General features: G+C 41.9%; 1 protein-coding gene across 8 annotated transcripts in view; it reads left to right on the top strand.

Moving 5' to 3' along the window:
- Positions 1-17,561, top strand: part of ABLIM1 (actin binding LIM protein 1) — a 320,517-nt gene that overhangs the window by 190,026 nt on the left and 112,930 nt on the right. For all 8 annotated transcript variants that reach the window (XR_003796975.1, XM_029244850.1, XM_029244853.1 and 5 more), the window contains exons 3-4: positions 7,158-7,341; positions 11,552-11,661. Coding sequence is in view for 7 of the 8 variants with exons in the window: in XM_029244850.1 (XP_029100683.1) it covers positions 7,158-7,341; positions 11,552-11,661 (294 nt within the window). In the remaining variant the exon portion in view is untranslated. The remainder of the gene's footprint in view (positions 1-7,157; positions 7,342-11,551; positions 11,662-17,561) is intronic.

Raw genomic sequence — 17,561 nt, 5'->3', positions numbered from 1 at the left:
ATCTAAAAACAAAACAAATGAACAAATGGCAAATAACAAAACAGAAACAGAGTCATATATACAGAGAACAAACAGGTGGATGCTTGGGGGAGGGTTGAAGGGGGAGAAGATAAATCGGTGATGGAGGTTAAGAGGTGCAAACTTCCAGCTGCAAAATAAATGAGTCACAAGTATGAAATGTACAGTGTGGGGAATATAGTCAATAATTATGTAATATCTTCCTGTGGTGACAGATTATAACTGGACTTATTGTGGTGGTCATTTTGAAATGTATAGAAATATCAAATCACTAAGTTGAGTTACAAGAACTAGCATAGTGGGCTTCCCTGGTGGTGCAGTGGTTAAGAATCCACCTGCCGATGCAGGGGACACGGGTTTGATCCCTGGTCTGGGAAGATCCCACATTCCGGAGCAACTAAGCCCGTGGGCCACAGCTACTGAGCCTGCGCTCTAGAGCGTGCAAGCCACAACTGCTGAGCCCGTGTGCCACAACTACTGAAGCCTGCGTGCCTAGAGCCCATGCTCTGCAAGAAGAGAAGCCACGGCAATGAGAAGCCTGCGTGCAGCAGCGAAGACCCAGTGCAGCCAAAAATAAAATAAATAAAATAAATTTATTAAAAAAAACAAATGACTAGAATAGTGTTGTAGGTCAATTGTACTTCAAAAACAAACACACATATTCATAGAGAAAGAGATCAGATTTGTGGTTACCAGAGGTGGGGGTGGGGTGAGGGGGAGTTGGATGAAGGCAATAAAAAGGTATAAACTCCCAGTTATAAGATAAATAAGTGTTAGTGATGTAGTGTACAACATGATAAATATAGTTAACACTGCTGTGTGTTGTATATGAAAGTTGTTAAAAGAGTGAATCCTAAGAGTTCTCATCACAAGAAAAAAAAATTCTATTTCTTTCATTTTGTATCTATATGAGGTAATGGATGTTCACTAAACTTATTGTGATAATAATTTCATGATGTATGTAAATCAGATCACTATGCTGTACACCTTAAATTTGTACAGTGCCGTATGTCAATTATATCTCAATAAAACTGGAAGAAAAAATAAAAATAATTTAAAAAATAAGAAAGAAAGAAGGAATGAAAGTAAGAAGGAAAGAAAGAAGGAAAGAAAGGAAAAGAAAGAAAGAAAGAAGGAAAGCAAGCACATGGCCCTTATCGCCAGAGATGAGCCGGTGTAACCCAGATCCTGCCATGAAAAGCCTTCATTTCCCTGGGGCAAGTTCAGAAGGGCTCTTCATGCCCTGTGATGGGCTGACCAGCTGGCAGGGTGCCAGACCACAAAACCAGCACCTGCCCTAGAAAAGAGAAGAAAGAACCATCCTAAGGCTCCAGGCCCCCAATTAGAATTCTTATGTTGCTCAAAACTAAACTGATCATGTTTGCTTGACATCCCTCCGTCTCTCACTAAGATGAAATGATTAAAACGCCAGTGAGACCAGCAGAGATGTTCAATCTCTTGATCTAGATGAAGAAAATGTCTCTTGCATTTTACCTCCAAGCAACCTTTGGGCAGAGTGTTAAATATTACCTATTCTCCTAAGTTTCTGGCAGTATGAACTAGTTGACAGATGGAATGTCTCTGAAATGAATTTGTTGCAACATAAAAAGTAACTGCTGTTTTTAGAAAGTTGAAGAAATAGTTGCTACTACAACCCTGTTCATGCCGCTAGAATACTATGCTGTTTTCACCCTTATTTGACACCTCCATACTTTGTTCCCCTCCTGTTCTGTGGTATTTTTACAACACAAGCAGCTCCTGTTAACTTTTTTTAAAAGATGTAAGATTTTTAAATGTGCTGTTACTATTTTCACAACTTTTATATAAAATTGCTTCAATGTACATATTCCTTCTTAACTAGTTAATGGAATTCCTTGGTTTGCAGAGAATTAATTCAAGGGTGTAACATCTACAAGACATATGACTGTTTGTGGCCATGCTTTAGTGATAGCAAAGCAGGCAAGATTCAGGGGGGCCTTGAGTGGGACATGTTTTAAATAATTGATCATGAGAACAAAGCAATTGATTAATCTCTTTCACTGGCAGCTCTATTTTTTTTTTAACATCTTTATTGGAGTATAATTGCTTTACAATGGTGTGTTCGTTTCTGCTTTCTAACGAAGTGAATCAGCTATACATATACATATATCCCCATATCTCCTCCCTCTTGCGTCTCCCTCCCACCCTCCCTATCCCACCCCTCTAGGTGGTCACAAAGCACCGAGCTGATCTCCCTGTGCTATGCGGCTGCTTCCCACCAGCTATCTATTTTACATTTGTTAGTTTATATATGTCCATGCCACTCTCTCACTTCGTCCCAGCTTACCCTTCCCCCTCCCTGTGTCCTCAAGTAGCAGCTCTATTTTTTTATGAAAGGAATCTATGCTTTTCCCTGGGCATATGTTAACTTTCAACCAAAGCAAAGACAAATGGAGCATCCGGAGTTAAAAAGCTAAATAGAGCCTCTACTGAATTTCGACCTTAAATTGGGATTGTGTGATCATTTGGATGGGAAAGTTTTACTTTGCGCCACCAGTGAAAAGTATTTTCAGCAAAGCTGTTAATATAAAATAGACCAAAAGTTTTTTTTAATTTTTAACATGTTCACCTTTAGATATTTTTGGTTAAAAAGAGTACCTCCTTTGTCAAAGTGTAGTTTTCAAAAAGTTAAATACCTGACTCTCATACAAATATGGAATGAACATGTACCAGAGATTTAGTCAATTCATTAATGAAGGAACTAGCAGAATGTAAAGCTGGTTCAAAGGAGAACCAAAGGAATGGGTTTAAAGGCATTCAAGAAGAGATGTTGGGATAAGATGCCAGGGTTAGATACAAAGCTGGTTAGCGCTCTAACAGGGGAGTAAATCTGGGCAGAAATCATCTTCACATCTGCTGAACAAGAATCTACAAGTTGTGGTTAACTTTCAAAGTCCAGGCTTTTCATTAGTAGTAACGAGCTTGTCAAACAGAGATCCAGCGCCCTGGGTCATGAAATAATTCTGTGTGGGCTGTTAATACTCCGGCATGACACTGGAGGAACACGCTTCTCTCCTTCACCTTGTTTACAAGGTTTGGATAATTTTCCTTAACATCTGATTATTAAAGTGAGCTTTTACCTGTACAGGCACCAAGAATAGTCAAATTCTTAGAGACAGCAAGTAGAGTGGCGGTTGCCAGGGGCTGGGGGGAGGGAGGGAGAATGGGGAGTTATTGTTTTATGGGTCCAGAGTTTCAGTTTTGCAAGATGAAAGATGTCCTGTGGATGCATGGGGGTGGTGACTGCACAACTATGTGAATGTGCTAAATGTCACTGAACTGTACACTTAAAAATGGTTAAGATGGTCCATTTTATGTTGTGTGTATGAGCAAAATTAAATAATTTTAAAAAGTGAGCTGACCATAGGTATGTGAAGAAAAAGTTAACAATTCTTCATCCTACTGAGATAACCCATTTAATAACCCTATGTTTGATTTAACTCACTTTTCCTCATTCATAAAAACATAAGTAGACTTTTTTTAAAAAGGGATTATTAAAATTCTTTGTGAAATTTTCTCTTTTAACAATATGTCCGGGACAGGCCTCTAGGTTACAGACATTGATCTAACCCATTCTTTTTTTTTTTTTTTTTTTTGGCGGTACGCGGGCCTCTCACTGTTGTGGCCTCTCCCGTTGCGGAGCACAGGCTCCGGACGCGCAGGCTCCACAGCCATGGCTCACGGACCCAGCCGCTCCGCGGCATGTGGGATCTTCCCGGACCGGGGCATGAACCTGTGTCCCCTGCATCGGAAGGCGGACTCTCAACCACTGCGCCACCAGGGAAGCCCTAACCCATTCTTTCTAATACAAACTCCATAGACTGGATATATCGTAATTTATCCAACTATTGCTCTGCTGATGGAAATTTGAGTTGTTCCCAGGTTTGGGGTGTTTTTTTTTTTGCCAGTACACAAACTGTTACAATAAGGCTGTTTTAATACAAGAAAGTGATGCTGAAGGCCAGGACCTGAGTAAAGATGACAAGAAGGCAGAGGAGGGAAATGGATCAAAGAAATGTTTTCTTGGGAAAATGGATTGGATTTAGTGGACAGTTGAAAATTTTGATGTAAGAGTGGGAGAATGCATAGCGCTGCCATTTTATTAAAAGTGGGAATAGCAGAATGTTTCAGAAGAGATGGCAGAGAAGCTGAGAGGGTAGAGTTTGTTTTGACAATGCTGTGTTCGAGTTAGGTGTGCCGTCTCTGCCCAGCTTGGGGAAGGTATCACAGATAAAGACATAGATTTGAGAATCCTTCACATAAAGTTATAGTTGAAGCTCTGAGAGTGGATGAGACCTGTTCCCAGGGAGGCCTTGTATTCTAGAGGAAGGAGGTGACATCCATGGGAGTTACTTGCATTTAGGGGTCTGGCCAAGGAGACTGAGAAGTTTTGGTCAGAGGAGGAACAGGCAAGTAAAGCCTGGAGAGGGAAGAGTCTGAGATTACGTCCCAACTAGTCCAGTCTTGGGAAATGTAATAACGTTAAGTACTCTTAGGTCTGAGCAGTACAGACGTTCCCTCTCACTGCTTGCTGTGTGTGCCTTTCATGACCCCTGCCTCTGTGAGTCCGTTTTCAAACACTGGTTTCCTTGTGTATAAACCACCGGAAACAGTGGTACAGTTTGGTAAGCCAATTTGGGCCACTGCTTTGAATTTAAGGACTAAGCCAGGGCTTCCCTGGTGGCGCAGTGGTTGAGAGTCCGCCTGCCGATGCAGGGGACACGGGTTCGTGCCCCGGTCTGGGAGGATCCCACATGCTGCCGAGTGGCTGGGCCCTTGAGCCATGGCCACTGAGCCTGCGCGTCCGGAGCCTGTGCTCCACAGCGGGAGAGGCCGCAACAGTGAGAGGCCCGAGTACCGCAAAAAAAAAAAAGGACTAAGCCAAATCAAATAATCAAATTTCAAAGGGGCACAGTTTGATTTTAGTTTGGGATCTCTCAACAGTAATTACAAAGTCATTTTTTAAGGCTATATTAGGTTCATATAAACTAAGACTTTATTATTAAAGGACAGGATGTGTCAACTTCACAAAACCATGTGAACTAGAGAGGCTGCAGAGGTTCCCTAAGGAAGCAGTGAACACAGGGATTTCTAAAATATTTAGAATTAGCTTTGAAGCTGTCTCAACAATCTGTATTACCATAATTACCCTATTGCCACCAGATCTTTTTATAAAGGATCTGTGAATTTTTACATTCTGTCTACCTTAGGTGATTGGAAGAGAGACTGAAGGGAATTACTAGCAGTCCAAATGCCTTATTTTGTTACCTTTCATGGTTTTGAGAAATACCCAAGTTTGGAAGAGCAACTGAGTCATTGGAACTGCTTGATGCCACTGAGGAGTGAAACCAGTGGGAATTTGCCAAGTTTGAGGCTGGATTCAATTTATAATAATTCAAAGCTTGGTTCCCAGTGTTATATCAGATACCATGGTTGGAGGTCCCTAAAGACAAATCAAAAGAAGTGAAGCTGAGGACTCTTACCCATGAAGTGCTTTGTCATCTTGTGGGAAAATAAAAAAGAATACATATGAAAATATTGAAGAAAGATCTCTAAGGTGTCCTGTGGCCCTCAGGATTGTAGTTACTGTTGTTGAAGGAATTTGCAGGTAGAGTGGGCTTAGTCCATACTTGAGTTCTCTCGACCCACAGGACCATTTGGTAAGGAAAAGGCAGGTGTGGGAGCAGTGGGGGACTGGCAGGTTAGGGAGGCGGCAGGTGATGAACAAGCTGGTTTCCAGGTAATGTGATCACAGTAGGGTTATATGGTGGTCATTTTCAGGCATGACGGACTCAGGCCATCATCTTGGGTTACTTGATTATAAATTGCAAAGAAGGAGGTCATAGCTGTGGAGTGTTGATCTAAACAAAGACAGATGAACCCACAGTGGAAAGCTTGTTGTAGGTTCTGCGTCACCTTGAGTATCTTTAGTAGTTTGCCGTTAGTAGAGACTGCTAACTGAGGGTGGGGCAGTAAGATTCCGTCAGAATCTTACTGTGCTCAACACTAGTTCATCTAGATGTGTTCATGTGTCAGGGGAACTTATCATGTGTTCCAGTAGGTCCTTAGGAGAGCAATTTAGTGACTGAACTCACCTCGTCCCTACCCCAGCTGAGTGCCCATACCAACTGCTTGCAGGAATAATCAGGACAAATCCTGGATTCTTTGCCCAAGGTCCTGAAGTGTCATCCAAATTTGGGGATAGAGAGGTTAAGAATGGAGATTTCCAGCTTTGGTGTTGCTTCCCGGTCACTTGGCAGTGGAAAATCTTTACTCGCAGAGGCTGCCTGTGGCTTTATTTTTGGACCAGTTGCTGAGTCCTGCTCTGGTCTTGCCTGAACATGCACACCTGGAATCCCAGGACCTGCTTTTTTTTGCACCATCTCCGTAATTCACAGCTGCACAGTTTTGAAAGAGACGCCAAAATCCAGACACAGCAAAGCAGCCTCTTTTGCGTGTGCTGAGGTCCTGAATGACAGTTTTATCTTGGACATGTTCCCTTTTCTTTCCTCTTCTGCTTGTTCATTTTTATCTCTCTCTGTAATATATAAATAATGGACTTATCCTATTTACTGCACAAAGAGAAAATTAAACGTCTGAATTGTTTAGAACTATGGGAAAGTATTTACAGAGTGTGAAAAAATAGACACTGGACATTTCAGCTTTTGGTGTAGTGGGAATTTATTACTCAGCTCAGTAACAGTTTTGGTCCAAACCAAGCAGTTGTGTGGGCAAGCCGTGCTTTCCTGAATAGCACTGCAAGAGACAGTTTTGTTCATATTTGAGACCGCGTGAACCAAAGGTATCTTTCCATCAAAGACTGATTATCTCTGAATCTTAGACATATCACAGAAGCTGTGGAGCCCTAGCCAATGGATTTTACTTGCATGAGACATTGCATAGCTCCCAAAGGGGAGGGAAGCAAAAGGAGAGGGAGGCAAGAGAGAATCAGAGCCCAACAATAAATAGCTCTTTGTACCAGTCCCCCCTTCGCAAACCCCATACTGCTGAGATCATAGAGTAAGTTAGCAGCATGCAGAAGGCACTGCTGCCCAGCAGCTTGGCAGATGATAACCAGATGTGAACTTGTCTGTCCACAGTGTGTGGCTGTGACCTGGCCCAAGGGGGCTTCTTCATAAAGAACGGAGAGTATCTCTGCACCCTGGACTACCAGAGAATGTATGGCACGCGCTGCCATGGCTGCGGGGAGTTTGTGGAAGGAGAGGTGGTGACCGCCCTGGGCAAGACCTACCATCCCAACTGCTTTGCTTGTACGATCTGCAAGTAAGTGTGGCTTTCCCCAACAGAGAAGCGCTGGGTTCTGCTGTCAAAGCTTGGAATGTGCGCTTTGGTCTTGAGTTGTACTTAGTCTCTTTTTTTTTTTTTTTAGTATTTATTTATTTTGGCTGTGCCTGGTCTTAGCTGTGGCATATAGGATCTTTTAGTTGCCGCATGTGGGATCTAGTTCCCCGACCAGGGATTGAACCCGGGCCCCCTGCATTGGGAGTGTTGAGTCTTAACCACTGGACCACCAGGGAAGTCCCTTGAGTTGTACTTAGTCTTAAAATATCTTTTCTTTAAAAAAAAATTTTTTTATTGAAGTACAGTTTGATTTACAGTGTTGTGTTAGTTCCAGGTGTACAGCAAGGTGATTCAGTTATACAAATATACACATATATCTTTTTCATATTCTTTTCCATTATAGATTATTACACGATATTGAATATAGTTCCCTGTGCTATACAGTAGGACCTTGTTGTTTATCTATTTTATATATAGTAGTTTGTATCTGTTAAGTCCTAATTTATCCCTCCCCCTCGGTAACCATAAATTTGTTTTCTATGTCTGTGAGTCTATTTCTGTTTTGTAAATAAATTCATTTGTATCATTTTTTTAGATTCCACATATACGTGATATCATACATTTGTCTTAAAATATTTTTTTCTGATGCACCTTTAGATGTTTTTATTTTCCTAGTGTGTTATCAGGCTTAGTCAAAAAATAAGTTATTTAGGAAACTTTATATGTGATATCCTCCACTAAATAATGTGACTGATTTTAAGTGCCTTGAAACCAAATCTGAAAGCAGCTCTAGATCTTGAGACATTTTGAGCAATGGAAACATGGGAGGAAATGGCATAAATACTTGGAAAGATGAAGCTTATTTGGAAGTATCAGTGTGTGGGAGTGGGTGTGTAAAATAGTTGCATTTGCTCTATAACCAGGGAGAGCAAACTGCCAAATTAGACCCATTGGGCCCATTGGGCCAAATTAGACCCAATACCTGTTTTGTAAATAAAGTTTTATTGGAACACAGCCATGCCCGTTTGTTTATGTATTGTCTATGGCTGGTTCCAAGTGACAGTGGCAGAGTTGAGCAGTTGTGACAGAAACCTTATGATCTGCACAGTCTAAAAATATATTTACAATTTGATCTTTCAGGGGAAAAGTTGCCAACCCCTCCTCTCTATCATCCACCAAGGTTAGATCTTTACTGCACAAAGCAGCTTGATTAAAATGATCAGTCAGAGAGAAGAAGGAAACTGTGTGAAGTGTGAGTGGAAAATGTGGTTCATTGTTGTTGTGTTTTGAGTGCTACACATTACAGAATTTACAATGGGTTCGATTCCTATAATGAGGAGGCTCACCAATAAAGGATCAGCTACTTAATTGACCCATACTAATCAGGCAATCCCATGCCTTTTGGAATGGTGTTGATTCTGTGCGCTCCATTTTGCTGTGCCTTTGTAAAAACTACAGTTCAGTTCAGTTTGTTTTGTTTTTCAGCATTTCATGTTTCTAGGCCAGAGAAATGTAAACTCTAGAAGGGTAAATATGATTTTGTATAATTAATTAACAAGATAATACACATGGATAAATTGTAATAAGATTTAGATGAAATATTCATAATCAAATTATTTTAATAACTTTATATAACTATTAGCCCATTTTAAAATTATATATATTTTTAAATCATAATTTAAAAATTCTGGGTTAATGAGCTGAAATTTTTTCTGTATTTAATCAAAAGCAAAGCTTCCTCTTGACCTCTCCTTTTTCAGGCTGTAGCTCACAGCCTGGTTAAGAGCCTGGACTGGCATTCGGGAGACCCGAGTCCTGGTCCTGCTTCCTGGGCTGATTTGAGACCTATGTGAGCTAACTTTTCCACAGCAATTGTCTCATCTGTAAGGTGAGAGGCTGTGAACTGCATACAAGTGATTCCCCAAACCTGGATGGTCACTGGAATCCCCTAGGGAGGGTCTCTTTAAAATATCCATTTCTAACCTTTCTCCCTCCTAACTCATGATGATTTAGTGGTTTCTGAAGGGCCACCAAGGAGGAGGAGACTCAGTCAGGTTGGAGGGCGCTGGCCCTGGTAAACTCCAAGAGGCTTCCTGATCTTGGCCCTGAGAGATCATTGCTTCAAGTTGGTAACGGACAAACATTTATCAGCTGTAGCCCTGTCCCTGCACGTTTGAGCCAGCAGAGAGGTGCCCACTGTTGCTGCTGCTGAATGACGCCAGTTTCCTCTGAGGAGGCCACCTTTACAGTTTACAAATTGCATTCATGTAGAAATTAATTTGACCCTCTGAGCAATTCTGTGAAGTCAATCAGGAATTCGTATCCCTACTTATGAGTGACTTTGAGACTCAGAGTGTAAGGGGTTTTCCCAGTCCCTCACATCGCAAGGCCAAGATTTGTACTCAGGTGTTCTGACTCTAAATCCAGTTCTCCTTCTATTACAAACATTCAGGCAAATAGGAGGAAGTGAACCCATATGGGCAGAGGACGTAGGGAAATGAAGGGGGGTCATTTATGAAATAACAAAATTCAAAATTCAGAAGACCTGGTCGCATTGTTGAGAACTGGACTCTGGTTTGTCCCATGGTAGATCTGTGTGGGGTTCAAGTTTAAAAATAGAAGCTTAGATCAGATGCAGGGCCTGGACTAGGGTGAAGCCAGGGAGGCTTCTGGGTGCACAGTTTAAAGGGGTGCTTACTCCCGGGTCATGCGGCACTCCTGACAGCGGGGGCCTCCTTAGATGCTTTGCCTCGGGTGCCTCGCTGCCCTCACCCTGGTCCTGGCCCTGATCAGAGGCAAAGAACCTGAGCTTATTGTGTCTGTGGACTCTTCATCCCCTGAGGGCCTCCTTACAGAGCAGATTGGAGGCTTGCTTGGTTTTACTTAATAAGTGTGAAGCGATAGGCCTGTTGGTATCCACCGGAGTGTGACTTTGATTATTAAAGACAGGGCAAGTTCTGAGTTGGTGGATACCACCTACACCTGCCTGTGGCTTGGTCTCCCTAGCTGGTCATTCCACGCAAGTTGCTTAACCTCTCTGGGCCTTATCCGAGCAATGGAAAGTAACGTGGCACCAGGAGAGAAGAGGAGAGGAGAGACCACCTCAACTCAGCACTTCTAAAATTTGGCGGTGTGAGAGTTTAAAACTCTTCCTTGATGACTGGCAACAAGCACATTTGTGGAGTTAAGTCCAAATTTACTATCTGTGCGTGCATTATGGTTAATCACCAACTGTTAGGCGGCCAAAGGGCAACTTAAGGCAGCTGTGAACGTAAAACATGTCCAGAAGCTTGAATTTGTTCTTAAGAAATTGCTTCTGACTCAGATGTGTGGGGATGTTTGGCTTATGAGTTTCAAATTTCCTGATTGACAGGATCACACATTTGAAAACTCATGATGAAGATCATTGGCAAATTGGTCAGTTGCAAGAAAGTAGGCGTGGAAACTGTCATATGGCTATTAATTAATGACTTTTTTTAAAGCTATCTGCCTGCTGAAGTGGGAGCAGAAGAAACTGATAACATACCTGAAGAAGGCAATATTTTTGCAACGTGTGCTGTTATTGATGAATATCTAATGTGAAAGGAAAATATCTTTCTGAAAAGAAGCTAATACTAATTTTTAAACAGATATTTATCGCTCTTCGTATTTCTCCAAGTTTATAAGGGACTGGGCCCCTAGCACTGTGAGATATTTAGTTCGCCCATTCAGACGTCCAGGACCAAGTCTAATTCAGCATAATTATCACGTTGGGCCAGGGAACTTAAAGAGTTAATGCTTGACCTGTAACCAGTTCTCTTGGGGAAGGGCCTTAAGCTTGAATAGGAATCCATGGCATTTAAAATATTTCTTCCTGGAGGTGTTTCCATTTGGAAAAGGAAAATCTTACTGTGTGTGCCCTGCTAGGTGACTTGTTGGAACATCCCTTCGCTAATGAGTGGAGGTAAACGGTATCATTTTACTATCTGGTTGCCCGCAGAAGCTGCGCATTCTCCTTTCCTCTCAAAATGAGGCACGTTTGTGTGTTTGTCTGGACTGGATCCAGCTGGCTGGCTGGCTTCAGGCTGCATTTCAAATGGTTTGGCTCCTCTTCGAAGCAGTGAATTGGCACCAGAGGCCAGCCAAGCAGGGGTGAGGAAGAGGAATGAAATTGCTGTAGTGACCTTGAGGGCAAATGTCTTTCTGTCTCCAGGCGCCCGTTTCCACCCGGTGACCGAGTCACGTTCAATGGGAGAGACTGCCTTTGCCAACTGTGTGCACAGCCGATGTCTTCCAGCCCTAAAGAAGCCTCCTGCTCTGGCAGTAAGTGCCCCAGCCACCTGTTGACATGAATTCCTTCATTCCTCAAAGGTAGCTTAGGCAGGTACCTTCCTTTTTGAGAAACTCTGGTAGCCGGAGCCAAGAGGAGGCCTATATCTAAGGCGTTTTCAATTGTAAAACGTGGTGCGTGGAGAAGCCTTCACTAAAACCCATGCAGTGAGAAGCATCTCCCTTATTTCAAAAGGACAGAAGTAGAATTGGACATCACACTGTGTATTTTGATTGTAAATGAAGGAAAAAGAATTATAAACTATTACATCAGAAACGCCCCTCTCTGGTCATGGAGGTTAAGCTGTGAGAGCGTTTGGTGGTGATGTGATTGATGTCTCTGTGTATTAGAAAAGCTCTCCCCACTGTGCCTTGGGCAAATGTGGTGGTTATTATTTACTCTTAAATAATTCTTTATTCTTTATCACCCTTAAGTATTCTTTATTCACCTGGAGGGTTTCTGACATTTATTCACTGAACAGATAATTTGCTGAGCACGTACAATGTGTGTGTCACTCACACTAGAGATACAGGCGTGGACAGAACATACTCAGAATCCTCAGGAAGCTTATTTTTTAGTAGGAGCAGGTAGACAATGAATGCATGTACAAAAATATCTAATACGTGAAGAAAATTAAAGTAGGAAGAAAAAACAGGGCAATGGGTCTGTGTTTGTATGGGGCAATCAGGGAGACCACTCTTAAAAAGTGTCACCCAAGGCGAGATCGGAAGAAAGTATGGGACAACCTATCCATACATCATGGGATTGGTAATTCTTGATGACAAGGCTTGTCTGACCTGTATGAATCCAAAGAAAACCAACTTCCTTCCAAATAAAAATAGTGGCGAATTGCAGTATTTCTTGTAGTAAATAACATTGGGTAGGTCAGTTCACTCTGAAGTGAGAGGGATTCTGAACTCAGGACAGCAAGCAAGGAAGCTCTCCTTCCCTCTGTTTCCTGGGGCGTTAGGACATGGACTAGATAGAGGTTTGCCTCGGTTTCTGTGTATTGTGCCCATCCTCAGAGAACAAATGCCTTTAAACCCTGCCAGTCTCAGCACATAAGAATGAGATAAGCCCCTTCTGCTCCGGAGGAATTTCTTGTAATTTATAACAGCACTTCCAAATCCTCCTGTTAAAGTAGAAGAGTTATACCTGTTAAAAATAAGAATGTTATGACCAAACGTATTTACATAGAAATTGGACTTTGACCATTGGGAGAAAAGAAGAAAATAAATGTGTTAGTGCATCTTATTCAACACACATGATCAGATCCTTAGCATGTGGATTTATATGCCCTACTAATAAAGAGCAGCAGCCTGGGTAGGATAAGGGCTACAAAACAGGACGCTATCCTAGACCCCTAATAGGGTTTCAAGTCCCTCACTGTGCTTACCTACTCTGCCCCCTGCAGGTCATTGGGAAGGTGACCTAGGTTGAGAATAGGTACCCCTTGCTTGAGAGGGCTTGCTTTGAAAGTATGTTACCAAAAAACTTCGCAGGAATTCTTCAGTCTAGTTAAGAAAAAGAGGATATTATGAGTCCCAGGATAGGATGACAATCTATAACAGAAGATCATGTCCGTAGGCCTATTATGGGACTGGCTGCATCCTCAAATTCAGTGGAGTCCTTTAGTCCAACTGTCTTTCTTGATAGGTGAGAATATTGCAGCCCATGAGGATATTCACACAAGCTATCCAATAATAAGGTAGGGTTAGAGGCAGGGCTTCTGACTGCGAGTTTGGGGCTGTCTTTTTGTTTCATCTAATACTCCTCATTGTTTGGTTTAAGAAACAGAAGGAGGATATTTTTAAAGGCTTCCAGTCCTCTTCCTTCATGTAATTTGGAAGCATATTTCCTAATCATAGCTCCACCAAAATGGTTATTCCAATTTTTATTAAACATTGTTTTGCTTTATCTATATTTTCTTTTTCTATATGACATAGTTGTTATGCACATAAAAAAGAAATTAAAATTCTAAGTATAAAAATGTATCAGACTCAAATTCATTACATTTCTAATGCTAGATTTAACAGTTATTGCGTATGTGCAAATTGTTGGACCAAATCATATTTTCTCCTTTGCTCCCAATGGATGAAACCCCTTTTCTCTGTGCAGCTGCTTTGGTCAGAACATTTTTATTTTCAACAAGTACTTGTCTGTTTAGATAAGTACTCAAATAGCATTTCTGGGGCGCGTGGGTGTGGGTGTCTGTCAAAAAGAGAGCTCTTATATATGGATACACACATGCAAAGTACCCAAAGGAGGCAGGCACACAAGTACAAGAGCAAGTCAATTTTCAGCAAGTTTCTGAAATTCGTTGGAGCATAATTAGAAAACACTTGGTTATTCTTTGTAATTCTTTAGGAAATGCCCTATATTTTAAAACTATACTGATGTTACTTTGATTCTTATTTTTTAAAAAATAATGTAACTTGGCAAAGCTTCCTAAAGAAAAGCAATTCATGAAACTTTTCTTTGCTAATGTTCACAGTGTTGGTGAAATAGATCAGAGAGCCAAGGTCCTCTCTTTCCTTTGAAATGTTCTTTCACAAATGAGTTTGCTCTTCTGAACTGAAATTTTATTTCACATTCTGTGGCTGGTTTTCCATAATCACTGAATAGGAGGTGAAGACAGTGTGAGAGGGAGAGAAGAAGTGAAGAGTGGCCAATGGAAGCAAGTCAATGATGTGATGAGAATTAACACAAAATAGGCTCTGTTAGAGCTTACTCAGTAGAGGTGCAATTTCAGCTACTCAGGGGCCACCATGTCTGTGTTGCTCTAATTTAGGGAGACGTCCCAGTGGAGTGCCTGTGATGTCTTGGGTACTCTGCTTGGTGCTTTCTTCCACATTACAGTAACTCTTCTCACCTTTATTTTATTTTCTTCTTAAAACATTTGCGTAGTACTCACTGTGATCAGGCACTGTGTAGCTGGTGTACAAATTTTAACTCATTTAATCCTCAAAACCACCCTATAGGTTGGTACTAAAACTATCCCCTTTTCACAGATGAAGAAACAAAGGGCCATAGATGTTAAATAATTTGCCCAAGGTTACACAGTGGTAGAGTCGGGATACAAACCCAGGCTCCAGATGCCATGTTACTGTCCCGGATATTTATTTCACAATGTAGGTATCACTCTCTGATTTCCAAAGATGCGGGGTGCTGAGCCTTGGAGCAGTGACCTGACTTGTCTGCGGATTTACTCGAGTGTCTGCCTGCAAGGGCTGTGTGCTTTCTATGTGCCACAGTTGCCTCCCTGGTGTAGCAAGGTTTGGTGAATAGAAACCATCAGGAAGTTACTCATAGAAACAAACTACTTCAATTAAAGATTATTGCCCTTGAATTAGTAAAAACTGTTGCTGCACCCAGTCTAATGCAATTTGAATTCAATAAGCAACAAACATTATATAGCATGGAGATAATAGTAAACATTGCCTCACAGGGTTACAATGAACATTAATTAAACTGCTTTTATAATTGATTAAAAAGAATCAATTGCCCATGTCTAGCTGATTCATTCTTTAGAAATAAAAATGTATGTCCAGGAAGCATGATGCTCTCCCAGAAGTTTATTGACACTCCTTTAAGGCCTAACTTCACTCCATTCCATGTATCTGCCAGTAATTGAGGGACTGGTTCTTGCGGCGTAAGGAGCCACGTGAGGGGGAGTCTGTGTGTGACAACCTAGAGGGTAGGGAATCGGGTTTGGATGTTGCTTCCTGCATGGCTCTGGTCTATTTCAGGCATCCGAACAGAAGTGGGTTGCTGTCTACGATCACCCTTTCCATTTCAAAGGGTGTCTGACTAGTGTCTGACTGTGTGTGGGTTTGGCAGATTGATGCGATGAACACCCCCCCACACACATACATCCAAACCCATCTTCCTCTCCTTTACCCCCTCTGTACAGCATTGCCATTGTTCCAACTGCAATTGGAACTCCTAAGGTATTGGGGCAAATGCTCTGCTTGGACTGAATTTAAATCATTTCAGATAAACAGTCATGTGCATGTTTTCAAAGGGGAGGAAGAATTTTTCAATTATTTTACTTTTCTATTTGGTGCAATAGCTTTTAATAGTTGCAAGATAATTTTTCTTTTATCTATGTCCTCTCTCAAAAAAACATTTGCAGGTTGAGTGGGATTGTCTGCTGAGGCCCCTACAATAGGTGGAGTGGTGACGATCTGACGCTGGCATCTGACTGCCTGGGGCAGGCTCTGGCTCTAGCCATCTCCTGACCTCTCCATCCTCCAGGTCCTCTTCCGTAAAATGGGATGGCAATAGGTACCTACCTCGTAGGATTAAATAAGTAAATAGATAAAAGTACTGACTACTTATAAAACAAAAACTTACTGTTCACGCATTGACTTCTGAATTTTTGTGTAGGACAATCTTTGCTTTTTGTGACTGTGCGTTTTTCACTCTACCGTTCATGGTGGCTGTCTTTTCTGTTCGTTTGATATTTTCCACCAATATGTAAAACCATTGAAGGCAGGAACACGTGCACACATACAACCCATGGACTGTTGGGTTTTGACTCATGGACTGTTGGGTTTTGCGGCAAGGTCTTCAAAACAAATCAGCCCCACCTTCTTGAGACACTTTCTTCCAGTAGGATAGGATGGCAGAGGAGGCTTGGCAGGCTTCTGCTAAAGAGTATGCGTTCTGGACAGGTTGATGGCTGCTTTTTATCCCAGTTCTACCACATACAGGCTGTGTGGCCTTGAGAACTCAATCTCTGCCAGTGTTTCTTTGCCTATAAAATAGGAAACAATAATAGTTAGTTTCTTGGGCTTCCCTGGTGGTGCGATGGTTGGGAATCTGCCTGCCAGTGCAGGGGACATGGGTTCGAGCCCTGGTCCGGGAGTATCCCACATGCCGCGGAGCGGCTGGGCCCGTGTGCTGTAACTACTGAGCCCGCGTGCCACAACTACTGAAGCCCATGCTCTGTGACAAGAGAAGCCACCACAATGAGGAGCCCACACACAGCAATGGGGACCCAAGGCAGCCAAAAATAAATAAATGAAATTAAAACAAATAATAATAGTTCCTTTCTCATTGGGTTGTTCTGGGGATCATATAAGTAAAGTACTTAAAAGATTCATGATACCTAATAAGCTCATCCAAATGTTAACCATTGTTCTTTAAGGAAGTTACAAGACTAGAACTTGAGCTTAGAGATAATTTAGAATCAGAAAGGAACAGAAGAAGAGAGCGTAGCATGCTGGTTTCAAATATGGGCTCTACCTTTCAGAGGGCTTGGGTTTCACTCCTGGTCCTGCTTCTTCCTAACCATGAAGTCATGGACAAGCTATTGGATGTCTCAGAACCTTCATGCTCTCATCTGAAAATCGGAAAATAGCTACTCCTAAGGGTTGTTATGGGAATTAAATAAGATAACACTACGTGGGAGGACAGTCTAAATGTGGGGAGGGTACTTGTAAAAACAGCACAGGGGGAACCCAAACAGAGCAAAGGCTTTGTTCTTCCACGTCCTGAGAAGAAAAGCTGGAAGGTTAGAGCAAGGGCGCCAGGTCTCTGGAGGCTCTAAGGGGTTTGGCAATGTGGAGCTTGGCTTAACCTGGAGGACAACCAGATGAAAACAATGTTCTAGAAAGATTAAGGTGGTAATGGCAATGGTGGTGTGCAAAATCAGTGATTTGACATCAGTGATCAGAGCTGGGGAGACCATTGGTTGTGGGTATAGGTAATGGCTGTGAGAAAAGGTGAGGAAGATGAATGAAAGGACTAAGTCAAAGAAAGATATGGATGTCATTCATTCATTCAATGAGCATTTCTTTGGGCACCTACTGTGTTCCTGGCACCAGCCAAATTCTTTACTGCACAGTTAACATCATGTATTACGGTGATACACTTGTCACAATTAAAA

The sequence above is a fragment of the Monodon monoceros genome, unplaced genomic scaffold (genome assembly GCF_005190385.1).
Source record: "Monodon monoceros isolate NGI ecotype Baffin Bay Population unplaced genomic scaffold, NGI_Narwhal_1 Super_Scaffold_4, whole genome shotgun sequence".
Lineage (NCBI taxonomy): Eukaryota > Metazoa > Chordata > Mammalia > Artiodactyla > Monodontidae > Monodon > Monodon monoceros.
The sequence above is the reverse complement of the archived record's forward strand: the minus strand, read 5'-3'. Positions and strand labels throughout refer to the sequence as shown.